Raw genomic sequence first — 27,990 nt, 5'->3', positions numbered from 1 at the left:
TTTCCATGATTTCCATTGTGTGATGTTGTCATTGGCTTCGCTGCCTGCCTGGCTGCTTGTGCCGCGTCATTCCTCACCGCTGACTTGAAGTTGAAGGTTGCGGGTCAGGTTGTGTTTGATAAGATGAGGAGGCTGAACAACAGCATATTTCTGTCAAGATTCGAAGAAGCCATGATCTCAGTGGGTGGGCAAATATACTCATGCAGTTATGACTGAAAGGCGATGCAGCCATGACACAGGAACGATGACAAGATGAGGTAGTAATCTGCATGAATTTCAATTCTATCAGTTTTATATTTAAATGTAGTTTGAGTGCATAAACTGGGGATGCCCCAATACCACTTTCTCGTTGACCAAGTACTGACAGTTCAGTACTTGCCAATCCAAGTACAAATACTTAATAACAAAGCAACCATTTTAAATGATGCCTTTTATTTATTTATTTTCTTCTTCAGCACGTTTCCAGAACAGGACGCCACTTCGAGTTTCGAGTGTGCTATCTATGCTAATGCTGCTATATGACATCGCCAGGGTTACGTTCCGGGATCACATACGATAGCTGAAGCGCGATAATGGTAGGAAGTAGCACATTAAAATTACCGTAAAATGTGAATGACATCCTATTCATGTCATTTTTCACTGGCTGATTTCAGGTGAGGAGGACACTTGGTTGTGTGCTGGTTACAAGCGGAGTGAGGTCCACCACATATTTATATTATACACATTACATTATATATTTGAGTGTATGTGTCATGTGTAAAAGAGCCGTCCTCATTTGCGGGAGAAACCTGCGATGCACTGAATCCATGCTATCAAACAAGTTGACATTGTAGTAGGTATCAGGTGCTGTCAAGTGAGTATTTCATGAGTACGAGTATCGCAAAATAGACCAGTATCAGAGCAAGGACTGATACTGGATATCGGTATCGGAGCATCCCGAGAATACATTTTTGCTTGAAATATTAAACTTGTGTTTGTACTGTTTTGCTGCTCAATATAATGAAACAGTTGGCGAAAATGTGAAACAGTTGCTACCAAATAGCCACTACTCTAGTCCGCCCGTTTCATTTTGAAGTGACGACTCTCTGGGAGAAAGACAGGGCCGTTTTGTGGCTTTCAAAAAGAGACACAGAGTCAGTGATTTAAATGTATCCTCTCTGGGACCCAGCTCAAAAACTATCAGATATGGTGACTGTCATCTCCAGATCCATGTGGATGAAAGGCCGACTGACACAGAACCTGAGCGGATGTGACCGACTCTGATTCCCTGTGGACGGGGTTTGATACACTGTCATCGTGAGCTTTAGGTTGTGAGAAACGGAAATTTTTTTTTTTTTAATTCTTCCAAACCACACAGAGGAATAAACCATGCAGTAGGCCCAGGTTCTCATCCAGGTGCCTCTCTGTTGAGTCCTGGACTGTCCTGCTGGGGAGAAGCCACAAGGCAGACAGACGTGATGCATAGATTCCACTGTGTCTCTTTGGACAGTTACCACCACCATACAACATAGAATGAGTTGGGTTCTTTCAATAGTTGTCTTGCAATGAGCACAAATGCACTTCAAATGTCACTTGTTGTTTTATACTTCATACTTGCAATGCAAGCCTTGCTTTTCTATGATCAAAACTGTAATTGAAAATCTGAAGTTCAAACTAGAAGTGTTACTGTTCAACAGCAGTAAGCAACTAATGTGATAACAAAAATAACTGGCATTAACTTCAGCAGCACAATCTCAAGTATCGTTATGCTGGCTGTTTCTAGCCATTTCTTCATCCGTTGCATTATCATGACAAACATGGAACGTGAAAGCTTCACTATGTACAGATGTAACACATGAAAACTTGTCTTCAACCTGCGCTACTTGCAGACGACACGTTGACGTCCATGATGATCTGTACTTCCGCACCATTCTATCTGGAAAGTCTGGATGCCGACGACATTTGATCACGTTCTAAAATATACTCCACTTCAATTTGTCATTCAGTAATGACATTTATCTGTGAATCAGGTCAACACAGACCCATCCACAGACATTTTTAATTCCAACATGTAGCAGTAGTTGGAATTACTGCCACATATATATATATATATATATATATATATATATATATATATATATATATATATATATATATAGTCTTTTGCTTCAGGACTTTACACATTCCTGCAGGAGCTGTCACCATCCATAATACGTACTGCTTTGTCAGTGATTTTTAATGGCGACAGAAGTGTTAAAAGGATCTTTCTAAAAACAACTTTGACGCGCAGCGCACACAATTTTAATTGCATTCAAAATAAAAAGGTTAATGACACAACCTCGGATGCCGGCCGACAAAGAGATGTAAATTATGTAATTGGCTATGTATTCTCTCAAAGGCTGTGTTAATGTTAAATAATATATATTTTTTTATTATTATGCGTGGTTGGATGATTTTTTTTCCCCTCCTTGTTTTGTATTGCTGCCTCACAATTGGGAGGTCACCCATTCGAATCCTGCTTGGACCGACTGTCCTTTCCTCCCACGCTCTCTGTTGTCAGCCGCCGCTTCCACGCTGTCTGAATTATTATTTTTTCCTGGAAGTAAATGTGCATTCAGATTTCACAAATTAAATCCTACAGGCCTGTGGAAGTTAAATTTGGAATCATGGGTCGGATAAGATGCATATCTAATGCCCAATACAGTCATTTCGGCCTGGATTGATGCCAATAACCAACCCTCAGTTTTTCCATTTTTTTTCTTTGTTTTAATACATTAATGTTGTGAGATTTCATCTTCAAAAAGAGGCCATTCTTCTGGCTGCATGGCAGCTCTCATTCAAGCCATGGCAGTGCACCACACTTTCTTACATGTAGCGGAAACACTGACCTAATAATTCCAACGTAACACGGATGGAACTCTACACACTACACTTTCTGAAGTACTGACGCACATCTTAATACATTAAGTGACTAATTGTCATTACAATGTAATACAACATAATTCCTTGATTTAACAATTTATGCATGTGTGTGTTTTTCTCCATTCCACTTGATGACGAATATCATGTTTTGCTGGAGTATTTCCTTTCCACATGAAAAATGTAATGGATTCACAGCATTAACAGCACTCAGCATTAACTTGAGTGTATTTATTGTATGTCATTATTTCTTGTTGTAAATCTACATTCTCTGGCCCTTTGGCGTGTGCTTCGATATTGAAGTGCAGTTCTGTCTTTTTCCAAAACTGTTTTGTCTGTTTGACACTTTGAAATTACGTTTTTGACCTATGTGTGCGATTCTTGCAACATTTTGTTCTGTTTTGTTATTATTGTGTCCTTTGAGAGTCTCTTAACAACTCAGCAGATGACACAACAGCTAGAACACCTCGTAGTTTGTCACTTTAATGGAGTTGTGTTCCGTTCTTAAGCCTTACAAGGAAGGTGCGATTCCAGTTTGAACCTGCATTCTTTCTCCTCAAGTAGTGATGGGTAGATGAGCTATTGCAGGGTTGATGAAACAGTGTCCTAATTTTCAGAGGCCACTAGACGGCGCTCTTGGTTGGAAATTATGTGAGGTTTCATTGCATTAGTTGTCCAAACATTTTACAATAGACAGTTTCATGAAACCTTTTCAACCAGGCTTCCTCCTGAAAACATGGAGGTAAATTGATGTATTTCAGTCCTCTGCATGTGTCTGTATGGGTCTTGGACTGACTGTGGTGTCCATTGCCAATCTACCCAACTAGCTGGGATAGACTTCAGCTCTCTAACAGCTTGTAAACTACAAAGAGCTATAAAATGTGAATGAATAGAGGTGTGTGTACATCACATATAGAAACATGGTGATGCTTCATGAAGCACCAATATCATTTACAGAGCTCAGAGCTTTTGGTCAAATCATGTAAAATAAATAAATAAAAAAATAAATAAAAAAATAAATATATATATATATATATATATATATATATATATATATATATATATATATATATATATATATATATATATATATATATATATAAAATGTTCATAAAAGACATAGATGTGTGGTTGGTTTTGTAGACACACCTCTCCAGAAGATCAGAAAACGTACCATAATGGGTAAATTCAGATCGGTCGCCTGGTGGAGCTCCTTTTCCCTGCTGGTGTTCTTCTCTCTTGGCTGCGGCGACATCTCATTCGTCTAGCAAATTAGATGTAAAAATGAAAAATTATTGTGCCTGCGGGGAGTGTGGCCTCCGTATCTGCATTGGATTTTTGGTGCTGCGGTGAGAAATTATTCCTGTAAAAAGGGCACAGGACAAAAGGATGGCCTTTCCTTCTCTTGAAACGCTCCACAAAAAAGAGTCTCCCTCAAACCACTTGATCTTTAAAACCATTGTCCTTCCACCTGGATCCTGGATAATGCTGCCGTCAGGCTGTAAACCTGCGTAATGTCTCCTGCTGCGGTCGTAATGGTTCTTAAAACATCATTAATGTTTCAATCTGATCACACATTTAGCGTCATAAAGGTGGTTAGAACGTAAGGATTCACTTTACGTATTCGTGTCAGATGATCTGATGTGTGCTATATTTGCATGTTGTAACTCCAAACTTTTGCAAACTTTTGCACACACACATATATATGTATATATATATATATATACGACTGTGTATTTCAAGGTGGAAGTCTCTACTAAGGACTCAAAGTCTGTAATCTATTCAAGCTTTTTAAAAAGTGCTAAATAAATAAATAATGTTTTATTATTATTTTCTAATTATTTCCCAACAAAGTAGTTCCTTTTTGGTTCAAGCAACTGTTGAGCGGCATTATTTCAGAACCAAAACAAAGCGAACTACAGAGACAATCATATTAAAGTGCAGTAGCTGAGAATTTTTACCCACCGTGTGACAAGAGGCCTCCCGCTCAGCTTTCCCTGGAGCTCATTTCAGAGTGACAGGATCCAATTAAACAATTTATTCCCGGCACTTGAGCTAGCAATTGAAATAAATTTGACATTTAACCCATCTGCAGATTGAAAGGGTCGTCAACTCTGGTGAATTCCTGGAATCTTTTTGCAGTGAATTGTTGATAGATAACATTTCTCAGGCTCAGTGTTCCTCAACAGCGCCGGATATCTCCACTAGCAGGACCCAAATCTGGCACGGGGACACAGATCGACGCTGACAACTTGAGCTGACTGGTTGTGTTTTGTGCTCTGGCTGCCGACCGGCACCAATAAAAAGCTAGACACACAACAGTCAAGTGTCAGACTTCGTCCGGGTCACACAGGCCGAAGGGTCAGGGATTTAATAACCAGAGACTCAGCATTTGTCATAAATAGGTGTTGTGCCACTGCAACACATGGGAAGGCTGCGTGTAACCTGTGGCACGCCGCCATGCCTCCCACCTGAGCTGGCAGTTTCAGAGCTGGAGATTAAAGCTGTGTGAATCAATATTTGAGAACAATCTGTCCCGTCAGAACACGAAGTCGCTCTCGATTTATAATGTAAGGCTGAGAAATGTTGCTTTTGTGTCTTCACCCGTGTCTGTCCCCCAATTTCAGCACGCAGCTCCCGAGAAACCTCTACGATGAGACGCCACGTCACCCTCATCAGCTTGACAAAACAGAGACACAATGATACCCCTGATTATTTTGAATTGTCACCGCATAAAAGTTCTTTTAGAAATGAGAGCCGAGGTTCAACTGAATCAACAGAGCAGCAATTGGAGTTAAAACTCTCTTTCATTGCCAATATGTATCTGGCCTTGTTGCGTTTGATATGTCCAAAGGGAGAGTTCGGCTTTATTTCCATTTTCCATTTTAATGCCCTGCACTTTTTACGAGTTTGCGCGTCTAGGAAAACGAATCAGAAGTAAAATCTTCTAATACAACACAGTCAATAGAGGGTTCTCAGGAAGATTAAATGAAGTATAATTAAACTTTGCAATTCGTCATTAAATTAAAGAAAAGATGAATTTGCATTCTGTGTAATGATCCATGTGACCCCTTGGCGCCTGATACCATGAAAACAAACGATAACCTCCAAATGAAGTAGCGCCAGTGAAGAAAACTACTAGTCACATGTTCATGAACATGTTTCTTCACCCTTTAAAACAGACGATTGTTAAATAGAATATTGCGGTTGCACAAATGTCAATAATTCAAGAATCCGCCACAACAAGAATATGATTCGTACACAGGTTTCCCTTGCTTTCTTTTTCCTCTTTGATTCTTCAAGTGTAAATATTGGTCATTTTAAGAGTCACACTGGTGAACTAGGATAACTTGAGTGTTTCTGCCGTAACACAGATTCCTAATAAAAAGGGCATTTTTGCCTAAGTCCCCCCTCAGGGTAGCTGGTGAGCTGAGGAGGGATTTGATGCGAGGGTTTTGAGCTGTGCTTGTGCGTTATCGCCCGGGTAATTTGCTCTTGTATAAACATGAATTACTGTTATCTAAGTGCCCCCTGACAGCCGATTGGCTCCTCATTAGGCATGTGTGAAATGAGATTAGCAACGAGCCTCTAAATTATGATCCAATCCCGGAACGCATAATCTCCAACTTCTATTTCCGCCTCCTCTCTTTTACCTTGATTCCTCTCTTGCTTGGCCCCCGTGGCTGCTCTTCACTCTTGGCTTCCCCCACTTGACCTCCTGGCCTCTCTTCACAGAGTGCAACTGCAGTGGCAGATCAGAGGCGTGTGTGTTCGACGGCGAGCAGTACCGCAGCACCGGCAGCGGGGGGCGTTGCCTGAGCTGCCGAGACAACACCGACGGGCCCCACTGTGAGCGCTGCAGAGAGAACCACTACAGGAGGTCTCCCGAGGAGCCCTGCGTACCCTGCAACTGCAGTCACAATGGTAAACCTCACAAAGCCGAGCTGCTGGATAACCACTTGAGAATCCCCATTATAATCCGCACCGAGAGCATCGCTCACTGGCTTCGTGTCAGTGGCGTGAGAACATCTCATTATTAGTTCAACTGCCTCGCTGTTTGGCCACAATTAGAAAAGCGGGAAAAAGCAGCACAGATTGAATTGTTTCGCAGGATTAGAAGTGGAAAATTAGCACGTTTAGAGAGGCGACCACTGGGACAAAACCCTCAACGTCTGGAAGCCCTCAACCAGCCTCTAGTTCAAATGTATAACTGGTGGAGAAATTGTGGCGAGTGCAGATCAAGTGGTGTCAGAATATATTCAATTTTCCGCATCAAGGTACCAAAATTGAAATATTACTAATTGTTTTCAATCTATATTATCGTCATCATTGCTCTTTGATAATTGAGCATTTCTCATGCCACTCCCCAAAAATGGCAGCCATATCGATTTTGAAGACGTCCTGCTATTAGCCACTAGTAAAGTTTCACCCACACATGGCCCATCTTTTAACGTACATTGAGTAAAATCATCCAAACACACCCTAGAAGATGTTTCCTTCAGTAGCTCTGCAGCAGCCCATTGCCAGATAATATCAATGCATTGAAAATTAATACATTTGAATTTCAATATGAATGAAAATATTTTCACTGGTGTCAAAGAGCAACTCTCTTTTGTGTCCTACACTGATGCCATACTAAGGCTTCCACGTAGCATGTTGACACAGCTGTTTCAATGGAGTTATAAGGTGTGTCATTCCAAGCATAGGGGGTTTAAGATGCTTATGAGCTTTCCTATAGGACGTCTCTCAGTATGCTGTATATAGTGCTTTATATATCGCTGCCTCTCACTGAGTCATCCAGACTGAAAAACATGGTCGCTTCAGGTCGCTTTATGAACCAAGCGACACATTAGTACCTGTACAGTAGTGAAGGGCTGGTGAGGTTTCATGACACAGTGTTCTGATTTTCAGTGGCCACCAGATGGCACTGTCTGCTGTGAAATGTTTGTTTTGACTAGAACCACTAATTCAATAAAAACCCACATCATTTCTAAACCATGAGCACCATGTAGTATCCTCTGAAAATTAGGACACTGTTTCATGAAACCTCACCAACCCTTCAATACTGTGTCATGAAACCTCATCTACCCATCATTAGAAGGAACAAGTTCATGAAACCTTGGAGAACGAAGATGCTGGCATGTGAAGAAAACCCCCATGCAACTCAAAAGCAAACTCATAACGCAAACCTTGTACTGCACTTGTGTAACCAGCAGTGCATGTTCCCTGCAGCTCTTGTTACTCAATGAAATACAGTCATGCTCCAGCACTTAACCTGGCCGTTAGCGCTGATGGCGCTCAGTTTAGTCAAGTCAGCAGGGGGTCGGGTGTTTACTCAGACATCTCATCGCATTTAAACCCAAGAAAATGAGCATTTGCTGCCGCTTCCTGTGCGAGCGAGTCAGGCGATTGCTTTGATGTGCTGGAATCTATTACATTGATCAAGGCTTCTTCAGACTCTTTCTTTTTTTTTGTCTGTCCAGCACGCCCTGACTCATTTCCATCACAATTAACTAAAGCTGTTAGTTCCAGTCTGGCTGCACTGAGGGTGTTTCGTGGCCAAGCTTTCCTGGATAATGTCTTTTCCATAACTCAAATTGTTTTAAATCAAGCCGCCTCTTCTTCCAGGGTCTGCGAGTTTACAATGTAGTGAAAACGGAGAGTGTTCCTGTCGAGTGGGTGTGACAGGAGCCAAGTGTGACGCCTGTCAGCCTGGATTTCATTCTCTCGGACCAAGTGGCTGCAGGTAAAGACAAGTTTCATTTGTTACAGTGATGTAGAACAATTCGTTTTGAGGAGGAACATCACTTCTCCTTGAGACATGACATTCCTATATACTGTATGTCTGCTGTAGTTGGAGCAAATGGAAGCCGTTGCTCAAGTCAAACAAACTCGTAGCTGGATTTCATGTAGCCACACATTTTCATTTTAGGATGAACTTTCAACAGTACTACTGTAAACAGTGCAAAAGTATTGACAATAACTATGGCAGGTATTTGCGGGAAAAAAAATCTCAGTAATCCTTCTTGTTCTTCCTACGAATGGTGTATATAGTCATACAGATAAAAGAATAGCACTTTGGAAACAATTAGGCAAAAGTTGAAAACCACTAAGAGTGCATAACTCCGCCCACCCGATGCAGATGTTTTCAGGCTATAGTCGTACTGTAGTTGTTACTGCTCCTACTGTACCTTTAAGTTAGGTGAACGCACGACAACATGACCGTGGAAAATCTCTCTGCTAGTTTATGCAACAGATGAGCTCCAGGCTTTTTTGCCACCAGTACATGAAGCAATAAAGCTAAAGGGAAACAGTGGCAGTGGTGTGTTATACAGTAAGAGGAGCCTGCTGTACCAACTAGGATGCACAGTAGGAGCCAGCAGTTGTCAAAGTTGGTAAGTTGTTAAAGGAGCACGGATGGTTTGGTGCAATAGAAGCAATACCAGCCAGTAACAAATCCTTCAAAAGACTTTGGGATCCACATGGAACAGAATCGCTACCAAAATTCAGTTGCCTGTGCCTTGGCCCATTATCAACAGCAACATTGATCAAAATATAGTGGAATTGATCACACTTGAAGTATATATGGGTTTTGCTTAGTGGTGAATGGTGCAGTGTGAGATGAACAATGCTGTGTCATCAGTCAGGACTCTATTGGTCTGACTCCTCTCACCTATGGTCACCAGCGCCTGGTTGTGACCAATATAACAAGACAAAATTTAACAACCCAAATGAGGTTTTTCCAGGATTTGTTCTGAATTGAATGATTCATGAGGTTTCTTGAAACAGTGCCTGATTTTCAGAGGTCACCAGATCACACTGTCTGCTGGAAAGTAACAACTACAGCTCAATGAAAGCTCACATTACTTCTAAACCAAGAGCATGGTGCTCTAGTGGCAAAATTTGGACACTGTTTCATCAACCCAGCAATACTGTTTCATGATACCTCATCTGTCTATTGCGCTCTCTGGTCAATTTATAGTACAACTGTTGCAGTTCTACTGTAACATTCTTTCACTCAATTTTGGATTTCGACCCTGCTGCATCACTGGCACTTGGAATCTGATGGGTCAGTTCTGGTAAGAGTCATTCCCAAACCTACACTGCGGCTGAGTACAAGTGGGAGATGCTCCGCTGAATTGCCATTAATGGTGTTTCATCTGATGCTGGGAACAAAATTTATCAACTTCAAAAAGAATTTTCACTGGTCTAATGTTACCGTTATAATGTTTATATAAAAGAAAACAATATAAAATGTGCAAAACAACTTTAATGGCAGATGAAATTCAAAGGCTCGCCATTAAACCCACTCAATTGAAAAGGTGCCATCCTACGTTCCTGAGTGCTGTGTTGTAAACACTGTGCCACGTCGATATGAGAGTGTAAATAATGTTGAATAGCCGTCACACATTTTCTCACAGCAGAGGTGTGGCGGTTGACTTCATGCAGTGATTCGATTGCATGTTGCTGTGTCTGATAAAGTCAAATTTTCCGGCATGTCCTTGTTGTTAGCTGCAGCTGCAGCTCATGTCATAGCACCTGCCCCCAAAAATGTTCACATGCCTAATGATGACTGACTATTATGGAATCGATGAATGCTCCTTGCGAAGTTCCACTGGTGAGGGGGAAAGTTTGGATTTTTATCCACTCAACCCTCCCTCCAACTGATGTCCTGTACGAAAAGTTCCAGACTAGCCCCGAGACTGAGCACGGGAAGTTTGACAGCCCCTGTGATAACGCTTCATTGCTGGAGGAAACAAAAAACCTAGTTCAACACCTAAACTGTTTTTGAAGCTGTTTCCTCCAGCATTCCTCAAGCCTCAATTATGAAAGTACAAAGCCGCCTTAAACAAAATGATTCTCATTTCTCTTTGTGACACAACTGTGCGTCCCTGATCTTCTTATCAGCCAGCACCAGGGTACAGGGAACATTACCACACCACCGCGTACGGCACAGACACGTCCAACATGGAAATATGACCCGGAGAGAAAGCAGCTATTCAGTAGATTGTGAAATATGCAGGTTTTTAAGGCATGCTTTCTTGTGAAAATGTGCCCAAATACGCCATTTATCATCTCCACATGCGGTGCATGCATAATAACATAATTGGAAGTTCTGTCTTTGCCCTGAAGGTGTGTTGTTTTTTTATCGATCAAAACCTACAAAGCATAGAAAGATGCCGATTTTCAGAGACTTTAGGATTCGCAGGCAAAGACAGGACGACTTATCAGCCGCATCTCCGACCTGTTCCCAGGTCAAGTAGGTAACTGGTTCATCCTAAATCCCCCTTAACAATGACGGGGGCAAAGTCAAGACGCAATGTCCGAACCACAAGTCTCCAGCACCGGAAGCACCGCCGCTTCTGGCAACTCCTATTATCCATCTCTTAGTCATACAATTGATCAACAAATCCAAATGTTTTCCTCCAACTGGCCTGATCACAGTGGAGCGGTTAAATTGCTCAGATTATTAAATCAATGTTGGAATCATTCCAAATGCAGTGACGCTTGTCCACTGCCTCTTGAGTTCCTCCCCATCGTGTTTTGCTTGTTAACTGATTACAGAGTGGGTTTGTGGCTGGGCCAGGCATTTCCGGCATGAAATGTTTTAGTGAATGGATGCTGCCGCAGCTAGTCACCCTCCTTCACCTTCCACCACAACTTATCTTGATCAACCCCCAGTCGCTTTTTCATGTCCTCGTTCATCAAGAACTTTGGTTGTCTTCTTCGTCTCCAACATTCTGGACCCAACACTGACCATGTGCAGAGAGTAGCACCACAAAGGCAGGCAGACTCAGTCATGTCACCTCTGTGAGGACGGGAGGCTCATGAGACCCTTAGTCTTTTAGAATATTTAGAATTTCTACCCCACAGTCCAAGTGGTTTACATGCAGTTTATAAGTCGGAAGAAGGCAATAATTGGGTTTTCTGAGCCATGATGTAACCGTGGCCATATTCTCTTCTCTCCATATGGCCAAACCATCTGGCACCAGCTAACTTAGTCTCCAAACATCCCCTCATGAGACGTCAAATTGACACGTTGTTATAAACATAGAATGAAAGGGGCAACATCCATCCCATAGCTTTCTCTAACCCCAACCTCCATCCCTCATTTTGTCACGTGGTGCATGCAACGTTGAAGGTTGCCTTTTACGTCAGTGTAGGACACAAAAGGCAACTTTCCCAACCCGACGTCAATATATGACACCATGGGAGTGAGGATGAGTTGCAACGGTTTGTGACCACTTGTGACAGTCTAAATCACTCACCTTTTATTCTCCTCCAGTTAAGGGACAGACTATATGGGTCCACACTTACCTTAAGAACACATCGTAAAATCGTCTTATATGAGTATAAACAATTATTCTAGTGAATGTTTTATTTTTCAAAAGATACTTCTTGCATGTTTATTCAATAAATATTAAATATTACCCTTGATTCTTGTGGTAATTCCCAACATTCAGACATTTTCTGAAGTGTTCACTGTGGCACTTCAAGTTCAGCTGCAAGAGAACAACAATTTTCTCTGTGCACTTTGTCCCAATGCCGTGGTTTCTTGCTGGGATGCTCCTCTAGCATTAGACCACAAGCCAAATAGATTTGGTTGAGGAAGACACAAGTGTTGGCTGTGCAGATATTATGGGACCTCATTTTCTAAATATCAGTAGTTTGGCTAGCACATTGTTGCTTTGTAGTATTAACCTGCTCATAATTGTGCAGAGCAAATCCAACATGCTTGCAAGCTAATCTAAAAGAAAAATAAATACATTCTCATCATCTGTTGTGTTGTTCTGGGACTTACGTTTCATCCTCCACTGCTGGGCCTAGTTGCTATTATTCTTATTAAAATCCAATTCTGACGATAGGTGTTTCTCATATATTCCCTTCGTCTGCAGATAAATGAGAAAACTTCATGTACTCTCTTGACAACCAACGTTGCCCGGAGGAAAGAAATGCCTTTGACAGAAGTGAAAATGCTGATCAGGGTTCAGAGCGTCGAGGCGTTTCAATCTGGAATCAAGAAGCATTTCTGTCAAAGTCACAGCACGTCACTTCAAGTCCAGACTTCACATTTGCTCTTGCTCACTTCAGAAGGCCGTCAGTATCTGTATGTTCCAACTTCAGCTGAGCGTTCTTGGGTTTCAGAGGAATCAACACAGAAAATGTTGATTTGCATGAATGGGTATTTAGAAGAATTTCCACTTGTCCGGATGTTCATGTATCTTTGCTTTCCTCCTGGCGCATCACTTTTCCCCTCACATTTCAGAAGCATGATTCTCACTGTGCGTGTGCGACTGACTGTCCTATTGTGCCAATGAATCAGGGGTCACAAACCAGTCCTCAAAGCGTCGCTTGGGGTTCAGGTTTTTGTTCCACCCAGTCGCCTATTCACCAATTGTGTGTGAAGACTGTAATCTGTCGATTGTCAGTCTGGTGCTGTTTGCTTCAGCTGCATCTGATTGGTTAAACTGTGTGTGTCAGTTTGGGTCAAACAAAAACCTGCAACCCCTGCAGCACCTTTGTGGAACAGTTCGAGACCCCTGGAATAAATGGACCTACCCAGGGTGTCCCCTCCCTCTCACCCTGAATAGCTGAGATACATTTCAACCCCATTAAAGCAAAAAAAAAGTCCTGAAATAGTCTCAATAATTTAAAGCGGACAGTGAAATATTTTTATTGAGACAAAACGCATATATTCTTGGTGTGATTCTTCTATGATTTCATGCACTTAGGAGGTTAAGTGTTGCTGGTAGCCACAAAACAGATCAAGATATTTCAATGAGATTATCAGGAAATGATGGGACAAGGGACAGATGGGGCTGATGTTTTGGATTGCCCTTTTGGAAGATTTGTCATTCTCTGTGGTGGAGAGAGCTGCCTTCTCTCCTGTGTGTGCTGAGTTCAGTGAGGCTATAACTATATATATATATATATATATATATATATATATATATATATATATATATATATATATATATATATATATATATATATATATATATATATATATATATATATATATATACACACATATATAATATATATACTATGACCATTGTAACGACCGGTTAATCTAAACCTCCTCTTTGCTCATACTATTTTCATTTTTAAATGTATTTTTTCTTTTGTTGCTTGTCTGTAATCCACGATTTTAATCTATTTTATTTTTTTATATTATTAGATTATTATATATTATTAGATTTTTTATATCCTCCAATTATTTATTTTGGTTTTGAATATGCTGTTCTTTTAATATATTGTACAATTTTATTACGTTGTTAAATGCATTTGACAGTTTTGGACTGGTAACAACCATGCCCTTCCAGTAAGTTAGTTAGTGTTGGTCTCCATGCTTCTCTGTAAAAACTGATGCATTTATTGCAGAACAATGACGCGAAAATGATTGCTATATTTGGAAACGTAGTGATGAAGGTCACTGCTGTATATTTTCATAAGAATTTTAATAAACTCGCAACCAGCCAGTTATGTATATAGAGTTCACATAACGTTTTCTACCATCCGCACATTTGTGGGAGCCCATGAGAGGATACTGGGGACCTTTGCTGATGACTCTTCAGGCTCTGAATCGATCGCTCGGGTGATGAAGTGTCCTCAGGAACAGAAACACAAGACCAGGGCTGTTCGGGCTCCTTCCAAGCAGACCGGAAACCATGCCGTGTCCTCCATCTGTTACCATGACAACAGACACTAACCTGTCTGTCTGCGAAAAGTTATGAAAGCAGCCTCTCTCAAACTGACGCAGTGATGAATTTGTATTCTAGTGGTTTGAATTGTCTTTTTGGTGCCTTCAAATATGAGTCATTTGTGTGTTGGTTGAGAATCCTGGATGTGATGTTGCTCTCGCTCACACTTCAGACAAAATGTCAAATGCCAGGTTGAGTTAAGACACAGTCAGCACTTCTGATCAGGACTGCTGTCACGCTGAAGAAGAGGAGGCAGATACAAGATGACATCCTGTGAGAGTTGGGACACATAAAAATGGATGCATTAATGTGATTTAAAAGAAAAGAGAAGAAATGCGAGTAAAACTGAGATCAACTGAGATAAAAAGCTTCCTCGAGTTGGTTCATCAGATTCTTGTATCTGGGACCTTTCTGTATAGACGGTGGACTGATAAGGCAGTGTTTGCTCTTTGTCCATGCTGGGAAAAGGAAACGTTTGACAATCTTTTCATCTGAGCGCCAGAATGAGCCGTTTGTTTGCAATAATTGCTGTTGGCGCCATGGTTAAAATCCGATCATCACTTCTGTTTAATGCAGTTTACGTACGTCGCAAGTTGGAGAAGAGGAAGCTTTAATCGTCCGGAGAGCATTAGCGCTGCTGCTGCGCGTTTGTGACTGAATGTCAACTTGATTAAAGGGAACTCTTCACGGGAAACTTTCACACACTCATTGAAAAACTTTTGAGTGAATTTACCTATTCACACGCCCAATAATTGTTTCTATTTGACTGACGTTTATTCACGATGCGCGCTTCACTCTTCCTCTTGTTTAGCCTTTCTCCTATTACACTCATTATCATGAAAAGCTAGCCTCTTTTTTCCATCCCTTTCACAGTCAGCTTGACGTTTCTTTTCCGCCAAACACCTCATTTCACCTCCTCACGATCACGCTCGCAGACATTAATACGTTTCCGTACACCCTCTGACATCGTGACACAGATCCCCTGCTTTCAGACTCCCATCGGGGGAATAAGCATACCAACTTCCCAGGAGTTTGACAGTGCGTGTCGATGTTGGCGAAGTGTGTGCGAGCATATGAGAAGTATGTTTTGGGATCCATATTCATAAGAAATCTGTCCTGGCTCTCCCCGACGCCCCCTCTACCTGCAGCAGGAATGCTAAGTTGCAGAGTAGCTGGAGCTGAATCTCAATGATTTCACCACTAGTTCACTCTTGATGCAACAAACAAATACCAGCGAGTGTGTTTCTAATTTACAATATTGCGAGGCAGCTCATTTTTTTTTAAGCGCAAGAAATCTGTCAGCTGTCAACAGTGCAGAAAATGCTGCTGCATTGCCTGATCCGCAGGTCAAATGTTTGTTCTGTGTGTGGAGCCGTGTGTGGTGACCGCAGTACTTCTCTCATACTCCAGAGGTGTCAAACTCTTCTTTTAATTATTGTGACTGGTGTCACCGCCGATGGCACAAGAGATTCCCAAATGAAATGTAAACATTGGAATATCTGCTGGCCAGAAAATGTCCTGTTGCACAGCAAAGAGATCAGTGTTTGCACATGCATTTTAGCACAAGTTAAATTACTATTTCAATGTTTTGCAGGCCATGGGAATTGACTGGGCGAGCTGCATTTGGACACCAGTTCTTGGGTTTGGCACGTGTGCTTTAGTCTATGTTGAGAGACTACATTGCCATTTAAATGTCATCCAGTTTGATGGAGAAAAGGCAGATGCAAAATAGTAGTGCTAGTAGATGAGGAGAATCATGAAACAGCGTTGTAGGGTTGGCCACTAGATGGCGCTCTTGGTTTAGAAATGACATGAGGTTTCATTGAATTAGTTGCAAACATTTTAGAGCAGACAGTGCCATCTGGTGGCCTAAAAAAATCTGGACACTGTTTCATGAAGCCTCAGCTCCCCTTCAATACTGAGTCATGAAGCCTCATCTACCCATCCCTACAAAATAGACAAATGAAAATACAATTTCATTAACATTCGCTTTTTAGCACTGTAGTGCTGTGCAACGTGCTGTATTTCAACTATGTCATTTGAACTTTGCAAACAACACTGCACCGGAAAACAGGAAAAATATTTAGAATGTCACATTATTACACGCAGTACATGTAACAGGATGAAGAGATTTGCATCGTCCATTATCAGATGAGATACTTGTACAGTTTGTTTTCTCGTCAGAATTTGACTTGCACAGTTGAGAAATGATTGAGCTATTGTTGATGTCAACGCTCCTTCATGAAAACACAGTAGAACAATAGACATACATGCACTTGGCTCTCACTACCACCACAAAACACACTTTATACATCTTTCAGCAGAGAAGTCTTTCCATGACACCATCAGCGTCATGAGCATCTGAGCGGTGACATCTTTTTCTTTTTATATACTGAATGGTGCATCATCTGGTCCATGGTCTTTTGCAGTTTTGAGTTTATAAAATGATTCATCATAACTCAATTTAAGCATTTTACAGTGCTGTTCCCACCAGAAGTTTCTGATTTTAACGTTATTTTTAATTTCAGATTATATTTTCAATATTTGGGTTTGAAGTAATGATGTTGACTTAATAATATTGAAGTACAGGAAGTCCCAAAAAAACACAAAGGAGAAACTGAAGAGTCATATTTTGGAAATAAAAGTTTGTTCATTTTTTTCATTAGTTATTCCCCATTTTTTGCCCCCAATATTCCACTGCAATAATTCAACCAATATTACATAATATTTGTAAACTGATGGAACAGGAACATTAGGAACATTTGAATAAGGCAACTGGATGAACAGTTGACCTGTTGCCTCGACCAAACTACGGCTGCATGTACAGACATTGTTCTTTCTGCGTTATGATGGTGTTTCATCTTAAAACATGGAAAAGCAAAATAGATCTAACGGCACCACTAGCGCCTAATGTTCAGTGGCTTTGTTTCTCAAATTGGATAAACCAGCCCATCGCAAATTCAGACTCATGAAAGTGAGAACTTCTGCTCACACTGTGGTTCGTTTTCAACGGAAAGCCGCTTCAATGGGAGAGTTCCTCATCTTCAAGTTGAAGTCCTTGTGTCACTACCATTCCACCAAACCAGCTCCAGCCTGGTGAAAGTCTGAACATGTGTGGGCTACAAAGTCCTTTTTAATAGTGTTAGCCGAGTACAAATAGGGCCTAATGGATTTTCATTAGAACCTTGAACGTACCTCCCTGTTTTGAATAAATAATTGATGTTTATGGAGGAACGGAGAGAGCCGACATCCCTCAGAGGTTTTTCTCATTCCGCCACCCACATGTGCAGACGCATGCGAGCACACACGCATGCACGCTGGGGGCTGTTGGGCTGAGGTGTGAATTACACAGCCTAGCGGAGCAGAAATCACTATGGACACTTTGCGTTGGGATAATTGAATTATTGCTAATCGCTCTTCATTATAAACAGATTATATTTTGCTCACAAAAGTTATCAATCAGTGAACGTGCTCAAGCTGATATGACAACCACCTGATGATTACTGCCTTCTATTTGAATGGGAAACATGGCGCGGCCGTCGTGGGGAGCCACAAATGGAGCCCCAAGATGGGGATGTGTGTTGTAAGTGACCTTGAGCAAGGCACCCTGCCGACTGTAGAGTTGCGTTCATGTCACTGACCATCTGTGTGCAGCACAGAGGAGGGGGGAGGAGGGCCAGCAGCATCCTTCCACGGGTATTCATTTGACTTTGCGATGCCCTTTTCCCTCCTCCACATGTTAATATGTTAAAGAGGCCTTGGGAGCTAAAATAATGAGCTCTGTGCTGATTTATTGGCGTGTGGTGAACCCTCAACAGATTCCCCGTCTTGGCTTTATTGTTGTTTCAATCGGGTGGCGACATGCAATACAGTACATGCAGATGGGCTACAACAAACGCTTCATGGAGAGGAGACTCGCCAGTACAGCTGCCGAGCCCTAACTGGGCGTGGTATCATATCGTATGTAGTCAGGTCTGGCTCAGGCTGTGATAACATTGGCAACATCCGACGCACACAGAAGAACCGTGATGACCATTAGCATCGATTTTTCCTCGGGAGAGTGTACGTGGAAGTGTGTGTCTACGTGTCAGGTCGTACACTCCACAACAGTGCGCAACAGCAGCAGGTCCTGGTAAATCTTTCCGAGCGTTTACGGTTACAATTGTTTACGGGAGTCGATGATCATCCATTCACATAAGCTTGCTCATGAGAAGACAGATCCTATTTGTGAAAAGGAAAAGTTTAATATAAAAAGATGGCACACGCAGAGGTACATACCTGGCTCTGTCAGCCTCCGAGGTGCGGAAGCACTGAAGCGCCGAGTGGTTGAGACTATAGTATTAATGAGCCATAGTCGAATTCAGAGTCCAGAAGACGATGACACAATAAATGTGGTTCACAATGTAATTAAGGTAACACCACTTCTGGCCAGTCAGACCACACATACGTGAGTGGACTTTCATGAGGTACAAATCCTGAATTATGGGTCTTAAGGTCATAATGGCGGCTGATGGACCCAAATGCAGGAAGTGTTGGTCGGCAGAAGGCATGGGAGACGAGGTTAAATTAAAGATTTATTCGTTGGAACAAATATACAGACAGACAAATAGCTAGAAACTAAGGACGCCGGGAACCAAAACGCGGACCGGGAACAACACACAAGGAACGGGGTGAATCTGGAAAACAAGAGAGGCGGATTAGAATCAACGATCTACTATATAAGAGAACAGAAAACACACCCGGAGTTAAGCTCAACGTGGTGGTGGCACTGAACTGAAAGCGCTGGGAGGCGGCGGCTAATCACACTCGCACACACGAGGGGTAAACTGACGGATCTATAACTAAAAACTGAGGCTTAGATAAACAGCTCACACACGGACTGAATTGAGAGTAGGGAAGTAAACACAGGAGTAGCAAGGAAGAACAAAAGGCGGCGACAGAATAGGACTTCAGCACGGAGGAAAGATCTGGAAAAGGTCAGGGAGTAAAGTGAACACACAGGAGTCTTGAAAGAGTTTTACCTCGATGAAGCGAGAAGCAACAATCTGGCAAACAGGGCTGACGTCGACAGGTTTAAATCCAGGAGGAGTCTGTTGAGGAGATTAACGCCAGCTGTGTTGCCAGTGAAGCTGGAGACAAAGCAGGGACAGGAAACTGGGGGTAAAAAAATAAAAGCACGAGAGAAAAATACAAAAAGGAACAGACAATGAAGTGCAGACATGACACTTAGATGTGTGTTAAAATGGAGACCATATTTTTTTCTTATGTGAGTATTTGATATCTTGCACCTTACTTGGTCTTTTCGTATCATTTTGTTAGTTTACTATTTAGATTAGATGATAAAAGTCCTTTATTTGTCACACAGTGGCAAAAATCAACAAAAACACAAATACCCAAAACAGAACGAACGAACATCCAAAACTTTCACAAAGCATCAGCGCGCCAAAAAAAACACAAAAATACCAAGCTAAAAAACAACATACCCATAATGTAAAAAACAATCACAACAATAAATAAATGAATAGAATAGATCATACATGAATAGATAATACTAAATTAAATATAAACAATGAATTGTGTAATAGATAGCTCATGGATAAACAAAAGATCGACATCACTGGGCAGAAAGGAGAAATGTCATCCAACCCCAGTTATTATGGAAATAAAACCAACTATCAGGATATAATTCTGACTTCATGATGTACATACTGTAAGTACATAATGAGGGCGTGTTGGTGATGTTCTAGAAAACCAGGTCAAATGAATTACCTCTGTTCTAACGTTTGTGGAAACCATCCGAGGGCTGTCTGAGGACACAGCAGTTCCATCACTGTAGACGTGTCTGGTGCGGCTCATATGACAGTGAGCAGGTTTAACTCCCCAAATATGAATCACCTCCAGACTCATCGAGTCCCACAGATCAAAGGACGGCTGACCCTCTCGCTATTGCTTTGATTCACAGAATCGTTCAGCAAACATCAGTTGCTTTGACTCTTCTGACAGAGGGGAGTTGCCTTTTTTTTCCATTTCCTGAGGATGAATTGCACATAATGAGAAAGATGCCCCTCATTTATTCGTATAATTACAGTTTTTCACCCATGACATTTTTCTGATCTTCACCCTAAATGTCAGAAACCTTTGAATGCAGTCAGCCCATGTTTTGAAGGTCTGAAGACAAGTTGTATCCGAGGGTGTTCATTGATTTTTCACACTTGTTCTGCTCTCTCTGCAGGCCATGTGAGTGCGACCCACGTGGCAGTGTCGCCCACTGCTCTCCTTTTGATGGGCAATGTCTCTGCAAGGGGAACATAGAGGGACGGAGCTGCACTTGGTGAGACGGGACTTTTTACATCATATTTGTTGGCGACACTGAGGGTGACTCATGCACGAACTCAAGGACTGCACAACAATGCAAAGTGTTTTGATGAAATCTCCTCTTTAGAGTTCAAGATGTGAGTGTATCTGAGGGAAAGTTCACAAGAGGAAGTTTGGAGATAAAGTCTAGGAAGCCAGTTGGATTGGACACACAGGGAGGAGGGATGAGGAGGAGGATAGACTCTGTGGTGAGGATGAGAAAAGAACAGGTGTGACAAGGGAGAATGATCAAGGTGGAGGAGGCTGACTTTTTATGGCAACCCGTGATGGGCAACTGCCATGGCACCACTAACAAAGATGAGGAGAGAGGTGAACTTGTCTGAGGGACTCACCAGCTTTGACAATGTTCTGGGTGGAGTGCAGTTGGTTCAGAATGGGCTGTTTGCAGGAAGATTCTTTAGACCAGACAAGCTAGTCAAGGATGTGTTACAACTGAGAATTTGACTGGTTGAAACCACTATTTCAACCAGCCGAAATCTGCACGCATCTTTGCCGTTTGTCTGACTGTCAAATATTTCTTCTCCCTTAGCAAAAAAAGTTTATGTAATTGCACAATGAGTATACTTATTTTATAGTAAAACTGAGTACACTTTACTTTTAAAATACTGCATTTGAAACATTTAAAAGTAGGATGCGGAAATAGACAAAGTACATTTAATAAAAGTAACCTCAACTATACTACTTTTTTTTTTAGGTATTTCAAGTATATTACTGAGGAGATACAGAAGCAAACTGTGCACTCATAGGAGGGGGGGAGGAAAACAGACTTTTGTAATTGTTCCATACCTTTGCCGTGATATTATTTTGATTAGTACTTTCATTGAATCACTCAATTGTTTTTCCTCATGAGTGTGACCATCTGCTATCAACCATAGATGATAAGTATTGTGGTATGCACTACATCAGTTGGTGATGTACTAATACAGTTTGCATGTCAGTGATAATTGTGGCCAACTATATACACCTCTGAGGTGATTGTGTACACCTACGGATGATGTGTATGGTTAGCAGTTTTACAGAGTTTACATATGAAAAAAAAGTGAACGATACAAAAGGTGGACTATAAGTATACAGCGGACATCCTTGCTGAATGTTTGAAAGTATACTTTAGTATGAAGTCCAAGGAGGTATACCAGTAACATACTTTCTAGTTAACAACTGAATTGTACTTGCTATATTTATACTCAAGTATGCTAAATAAAATGAATCGAATGTATGGTACTTTTTGCTAAGGGCTGAAGATGAGTTGCGTTTATTCTGCTGCGATGCATCGAGCGAGCACACATGCTTCTGACAAAAATCCATGCCATGCTCCCGAAAATCTGCACCAGAGCCTACAGCGTCTTGATGTCTGAGTGAATAAAGTAAATAACTGAAGTGGTCTGCAAAGCTGGCGGCCCCAGTGAAATATGAACTATTCATGCCAAGCAGATTTTTGGTGAATATTTAAAGTCCCCAGATTGTAGGAAGGACAGCAGGCATATAAATGATACTTTCAGTTCTTATGCCACAATGCAACACAACACCTCGAGAGGGAGTCAGTGCCGTCAGATCAGGATGGGGGCCCAGATCCAAGCGCACCCTCAGGCCTTCGCTATTGAATAATTCTCTTGTTTGTTGACATTTTTTCTTGCTAATTTCACAGCTGGTTGAGCTGACCGCTCTCCCATACTGTGACCAGTGCAGGGAGGAAATGTGTCACTCGCTTGCGTCTCTGCTCCATTGCAGTATTGAAGAATTTACCTCAGTAGCCCTCAACAGCTGCTCTGTCGACAGCTTCACACAAGAAGATGATATACCTTGGCTGCAAAAGGTCTCTTTGACTCATCTGGTGATGTGTGTGTGTGTGTGCAGGTGCCGCCCAGGCTTTTTCAACCTTCAAAAAGAAAATCCTTTGGGTTGCCAGTCCTGTTTCTGCTTCGGCCACTCGCTAGCTTGCTCTTCCTCCGTCCACCACATGGCTGTCAACATCACGTCGGACTTCCTGGATGGTGAGCTTCATTAATGTGTGTCTCATTTCACCTGCTCAGTTACTAACTGCCTGCAATAGTGAGGGAGCAGTGAGTGGGAAAGCAACACATCCATTAAGGAGGGTCAGTAAATGGGCTTTTATTTGGGTGAAACAAAGATTGCTTTACATAACTGTGTTCTTAGTGTTTGTGAATGAGTGAAATAATGGGGGGAATTCACAAAAAGCAAAGGTAAACCAGCATCCAGCAGTAAAACCAGAAAGCTTGTGTTAGATGCAGCTGATATCATGCTGCCCTCTTCCTGCATGTCAGATCTTTTTTTTGGTTGTTGCATTCAAATATGTTTTTTTCGCACCAGACCAGGACGGCTGGGTGGGCAAGTTCTCAGGCGGCCAGCAGTACTCCCTGCTGTGGAAGGAAGGAGAAGTTTACCTGCTGCCTCTCTCGGAGGATGACGTTGGTTTCTACAAAGCCCCTGGTGAGCCAGACTGGAAAATAGATATTGGATATGATCCTCCATGACATATGTTTCATCCTCATTGGATCAAAAAGGTGCTTTATAGGTCCCAAGCAGACGGTTTACTACTGTTGACGCTCATGCTATTCAATAATAAACCTCCAGCTGCTCCTCTCGTAAATATGTAAATGATATGAGTGCTGCCGGAGCATCTGTAATACCCATGTCCTGTTCCTGTTGTTCCCCAGTGAGGATTAATCTCAGATTTGGCGGCGGGTCACACGGCAGATATTTTAACACCATTCCCCCCATTCCCTTATCAGAGCCATTAGAAGATAAGGAAATAAGCCGGGCCAGCTCCAGGACTTAGGACCCAACCCTATCAGCGTTATGTCCCAGCAGCCCGTGGCCTGAAGGAATTGGACATCGCGGCCATGTTGGAGAGGCAGCAAAGTGAAAAACGGGTTCTTGGCTCTGCTGTAGCCCCTCCAGCACTTTAGAGCCAGAAGCAAAACATGGCCGATCCCATTAACTGTGCTTCCTGGAGCTTTAATGGCCAGGTCGCAGGCCGTGATTCCATGCATGTGAGCAGTGCTCACAGATCAAAGCGTCAGAGTGGGACAAGATATTGGCGGAACACATCATAAGCTCCCATGCAGTACAGACGTACATCGGCATCTACTGCGTTGATCAAACTGGGTTGATCAAATTTGGGCGGCTTTCTTCCACATTATCACTCCTTCAGTTTAGGATTTTCAAGTGTACTGTTATTGTCCAACATTGATGTTGTTTGGGGTGAGGACAGGGATGGACTCAGAGTTCAGGGAGCTGACGCAGGACTTAGTGGACTGGTGCCTGAGAAACCACCACCAGATCAATGCGGGTAAAACCGAGCAGCTGGTGGTGAATCTCTGCAGGCGCCAACGCACCTGTTCACCTGAATAATGAACTTGACCAGACCAACAACACATAGGCTGATGTCAAAAAAAGCCAGAGCAGGCTGTTCCTACTCAGGAGGCTGAGGTCCTTTGGGCTGCAGGGATCGCACCTGAGGACCTTCTATAGCTCTGTGGTGGCTTCTCCTATTTTCTATGGAGTCGTCTACTGGGTGGTGAGTTTCACAGCCAGAGAGAGGAAGAGGCTAGACAGACAGCTGAGGATAGGAAACATCAGTGCGTCACTCTGTGGCAGTGAAAATGTGTTGGTCAGACAGGGAGGGCAAAGAAGGGCCAAAACAGCTAAGAGAAAACAAATGGATTCATGACACTACTGTTCTACCCAGTAGACTCAAATATTCCCTTTCAAGTACTGCCATTGCTATTGAAAATTTTCAATGGGTACAGTTCTATGACGGCCCAGAAAACCAAATTATGGCATTAGTACGGTTAAAAAAAAGGCATATAAACAACTTTGTCCAACTACTGGAGAGAAATTGGAATTCTCTTAGTCGTACTACAGGACCTGGATAATGCGGTTGATAGCTGGACTAAGCTGGCATGTAGCCGAGTTGCTAGACTATGTCAGGGCTAGGTGATGTGTCGCTTCCGCGAGCTTCAGCTACACAGCCGTAGTAAACAAACTCCTTGACTAATCACAGTCTATTGATGTCCAATAACCTTGTTTACAATTTAGAAGTTTGTGTGTAACCTGATGTGGTATGTGTGTTCCTCGGTCTTAGCGGATGTCAGCGGTGAACACATGACAAACCTGATATCAGCTGTGTTTCGTCAGTCAAGACAACAATGTCCCGCAGATGTGTAGACCTGTCTTCAACATCCTTCAGTGACTTGCTGGTTTAAGGAGATGACATTACGACATTACGACATTCCGTGTTACCAGGTCCTTCTGACTAACAGACGTATGTAACTACGTTGTAGTGAAGCCCATTGGGGTCCATAATCTGTAATAATAGTGTTTTCACGCTGTGCCACATACTTGTAAATGTAAGACTTTTAAAGTTGCTTTCTTCTTCAGTCGGTCTTTAGCCGTGTCTCCACGGGCCGCGGCACACAGATTAGTAGCTCAACCGGCCGAGAGAAGCTTCCTGGCAGCCCGCTTATCTTCTCAGCACAGAGCTTGCTCAAGTTGTTTTCTCTTCGCCACAAATTCTAAAAACAGTTGCTTCGCCGTCCCCCTTAATGATCTAATTTATGCGTTATTTTTGCCGAGTGGTGCATGTATCCACTCACTTCACCGATTAGACCAGAGCGACGGGGTCTTTGCGAGCCGACTCAGCAGCAGACCTTTCTCTCTCCCGCTTGTCTTTTATTGGTTTAATTTGTATTTTGGGCTCAAATCCCTCCAGATAATTCTGAGTGACATCCTCACGTCCAACTTCACAGGAAATGCAATTTCTGTGATTCCCATGAATGCATTTGTCACAGTAGTTTGTTTTCTTTTCTTGGCTTCAGCAGTCGTAGACGGAACAAGACTCAATCATCTTTTTTTCACTCTAGGAACCAAAAAAGAAAAAGGGAGGATTTGTGTGCTTCACTTAGCTGCAGAAATATAAGCCTATGCAAGTGAGGACGCGCTCGTCACACATGTTCTCTCAGAAGTGTCGGAGGAATGTTTTGATGTGCGGCATGACAGGAAGAGAATTTGATGTGAACAGTCGGGGATCAGGCTTCTTCTGCTGTATTTTAGGGATGAGAAAATGGGATGAACTTACAAAGGAAAATGATCCTCTGTCAGTCATATTGTGCTTTTCTGCGTCCTTACATGAGATGCTTTGGACACATGCAAATTATTAAATTCACAGACCTGTCATCATATGAGAAGCACCTTTCAAAAACCTCACTTTCGTTCCTCGAATAAACAGAAGTGTTAAGCAATTAGAGGTGCGGTTAAACAACCCTCAGAGCCGCCTGATAGGTCAAAGTTAGGGGCATCGTGTTCAGTTACAGTCGCGCTAAAACAAAAAACAGGCTAAATACATATTGACTCTTCTGAATCTCTTTTTTAAATCAGGAATCTAAATTGGATCGAAAGCAGAGTGGCACCGATACCATCATCGGGTACACTGATACCGGTACTCATAGAATGGTTACCGACAACACTTTACAGCAGCGGACAGGTTTTTTTTATGTCAATTTATGACAATTTTGTAATATTTGTGATTTTACTGCAGTGAAATTTGTACTTGTGCAAGACACAATATACTGAGGAATGTTAAAATTAACGCTACATAAGAAAAAAAAACAAACTAAAACACTAAACAAAACTACTAAACCTAACTGTATGTGTAATGGTGTAAGAACTGTATCAGGAAGTACTCAAATGCAAGTACTTCTACACTACTCATTTTGGGAAAAACTGGTATCGGTGCATTCCCAATCTGTTGTTTTTGACTGTGTCTCTACCACATCTATGGCGTCCGTGTGCTTCTGCACTGTTATCAACCTCTATTTGATCCAAAACTTTGCACACTCACAAATGCCGCTCAGATTGCAGTTACAGGTGCCTCCTCCTCTCCTGAGAAATAATAAATCATTCTACAGGGTGTCCACAAAGTTTGGGCACATGGTAAAAAAAAACAAACACATACTTCTGAAAACAAAACAGTCCTATTCGATTTTAACGTTGATAATAATATTTTTTAGATTTAGTCAGAGCCATCTTCATTCTGAGGAGGAAAAATAATATAAATAAATAAAACAGATAGTAAAATCCCCTATGTACGCAGATCTTACAGACATATTTCAACATCACAAAGTGACACTTTGAAGAGGGAAAGACAAATTAAACCACAACATTTAAAGAGATGTTGAAGATGCTGTTTTCCACCCACTGTACACTGGTTTGTTCCATATGTGTCAGTATTGGTGGATAGGCTACACCCTAGCAAGCCTATTGGAAGGATATGAATGGATGGATGGATGGATGGAGTGCTAAAGATAAATGTGTTTAACTAGAGGGGCCAAAAGTTAGTGACCGTTTAGTTATTTGTCTAGTGTCCCTTGGTAAGTGGTAACAGGTTTGTACCTTGTAAAGTACAGTAGCTGTGAGAGTAAAAGTTGTGCCTGCGTGTCTTCAGTGCACCTTCTTTTTGGCAGCGAACATTTTCAGTAAAACCTGAGACTGATAATGCAGCAAACATGAAGGCACTTCCTATTACCCCCAAAGGGCAAATCTGTCAGGTGCCACATGTTGTTTGGCGTGTGTGAATGTATATGCAAAAGTCTACTCTGGGATGCGGATTCACCCTCAAGCATGTTCATCTCCACTTGACGTCTCCCTGATCTTGGACATCTGCGTCACTGTTGACCCCGCGGCGCCTCGACAGCCCAAGCGCTCCTGCACAGCTGCTCGACTGTATCGGCAGCAAACATGAAGTGGCCCGAACAGTTTTCTTGACCGGACTCCAACAACCACTTGAATTAGCTGGACGGCGGTTGCAGGCTCTCACGGCTGAGCGGCGTTTCACGCTGAAGGGGACATCATCTAACATAAGTCCTTACAGCAATCTCTAGAGGATTGCAGTGTTGATCCTTTTCATATCTGCCGCGGCACAGACAAACCTGCTAAGCCCGAAGCAGCAGGGACACCGAAAGAAAGACACAAAGTCGGAAAGAGAGAAAGACAG

At 42.2% G+C, this 27,990-nt stretch overlaps 1 protein-coding gene across 2 annotated transcripts in view; it reads left to right on the top strand.

The window, feature by feature from the left end:
- lamc3 (laminin, gamma 3) overlaps window positions 1-27,990 on the top strand; it is a 143,558-nt gene that overhangs the window by 41,679 nt on the left and 73,889 nt on the right. For both annotated transcript variants that reach the window (XM_053853530.1, XM_053853529.1), the window contains exons 5-9: window positions 6,634-6,822; window positions 8,527-8,644; window positions 20,836-20,934; window positions 22,833-22,969; window positions 23,307-23,426. In XM_053853530.1, the coding sequence (XP_053709505.1) occupies window positions 6,634-6,822; window positions 8,527-8,644; window positions 20,836-20,934; window positions 22,833-22,969; window positions 23,307-23,426 (663 nt within the window). The remainder of the gene's footprint in view (window positions 1-6,633; window positions 6,823-8,526; window positions 8,645-20,835; window positions 20,935-22,832; window positions 22,970-23,306; window positions 23,427-27,990) is intronic.

This window comes from Synchiropus splendidus, chromosome 1, assembly GCF_027744825.2.
Source record: "Synchiropus splendidus isolate RoL2022-P1 chromosome 1, RoL_Sspl_1.0, whole genome shotgun sequence".
Classification (NCBI taxonomy): Eukaryota; Metazoa; Chordata; class Actinopteri; order Syngnathiformes; family Callionymidae; genus Synchiropus; species Synchiropus splendidus.
This window is presented reverse-complemented; position numbering and strand designations above follow the sequence as displayed.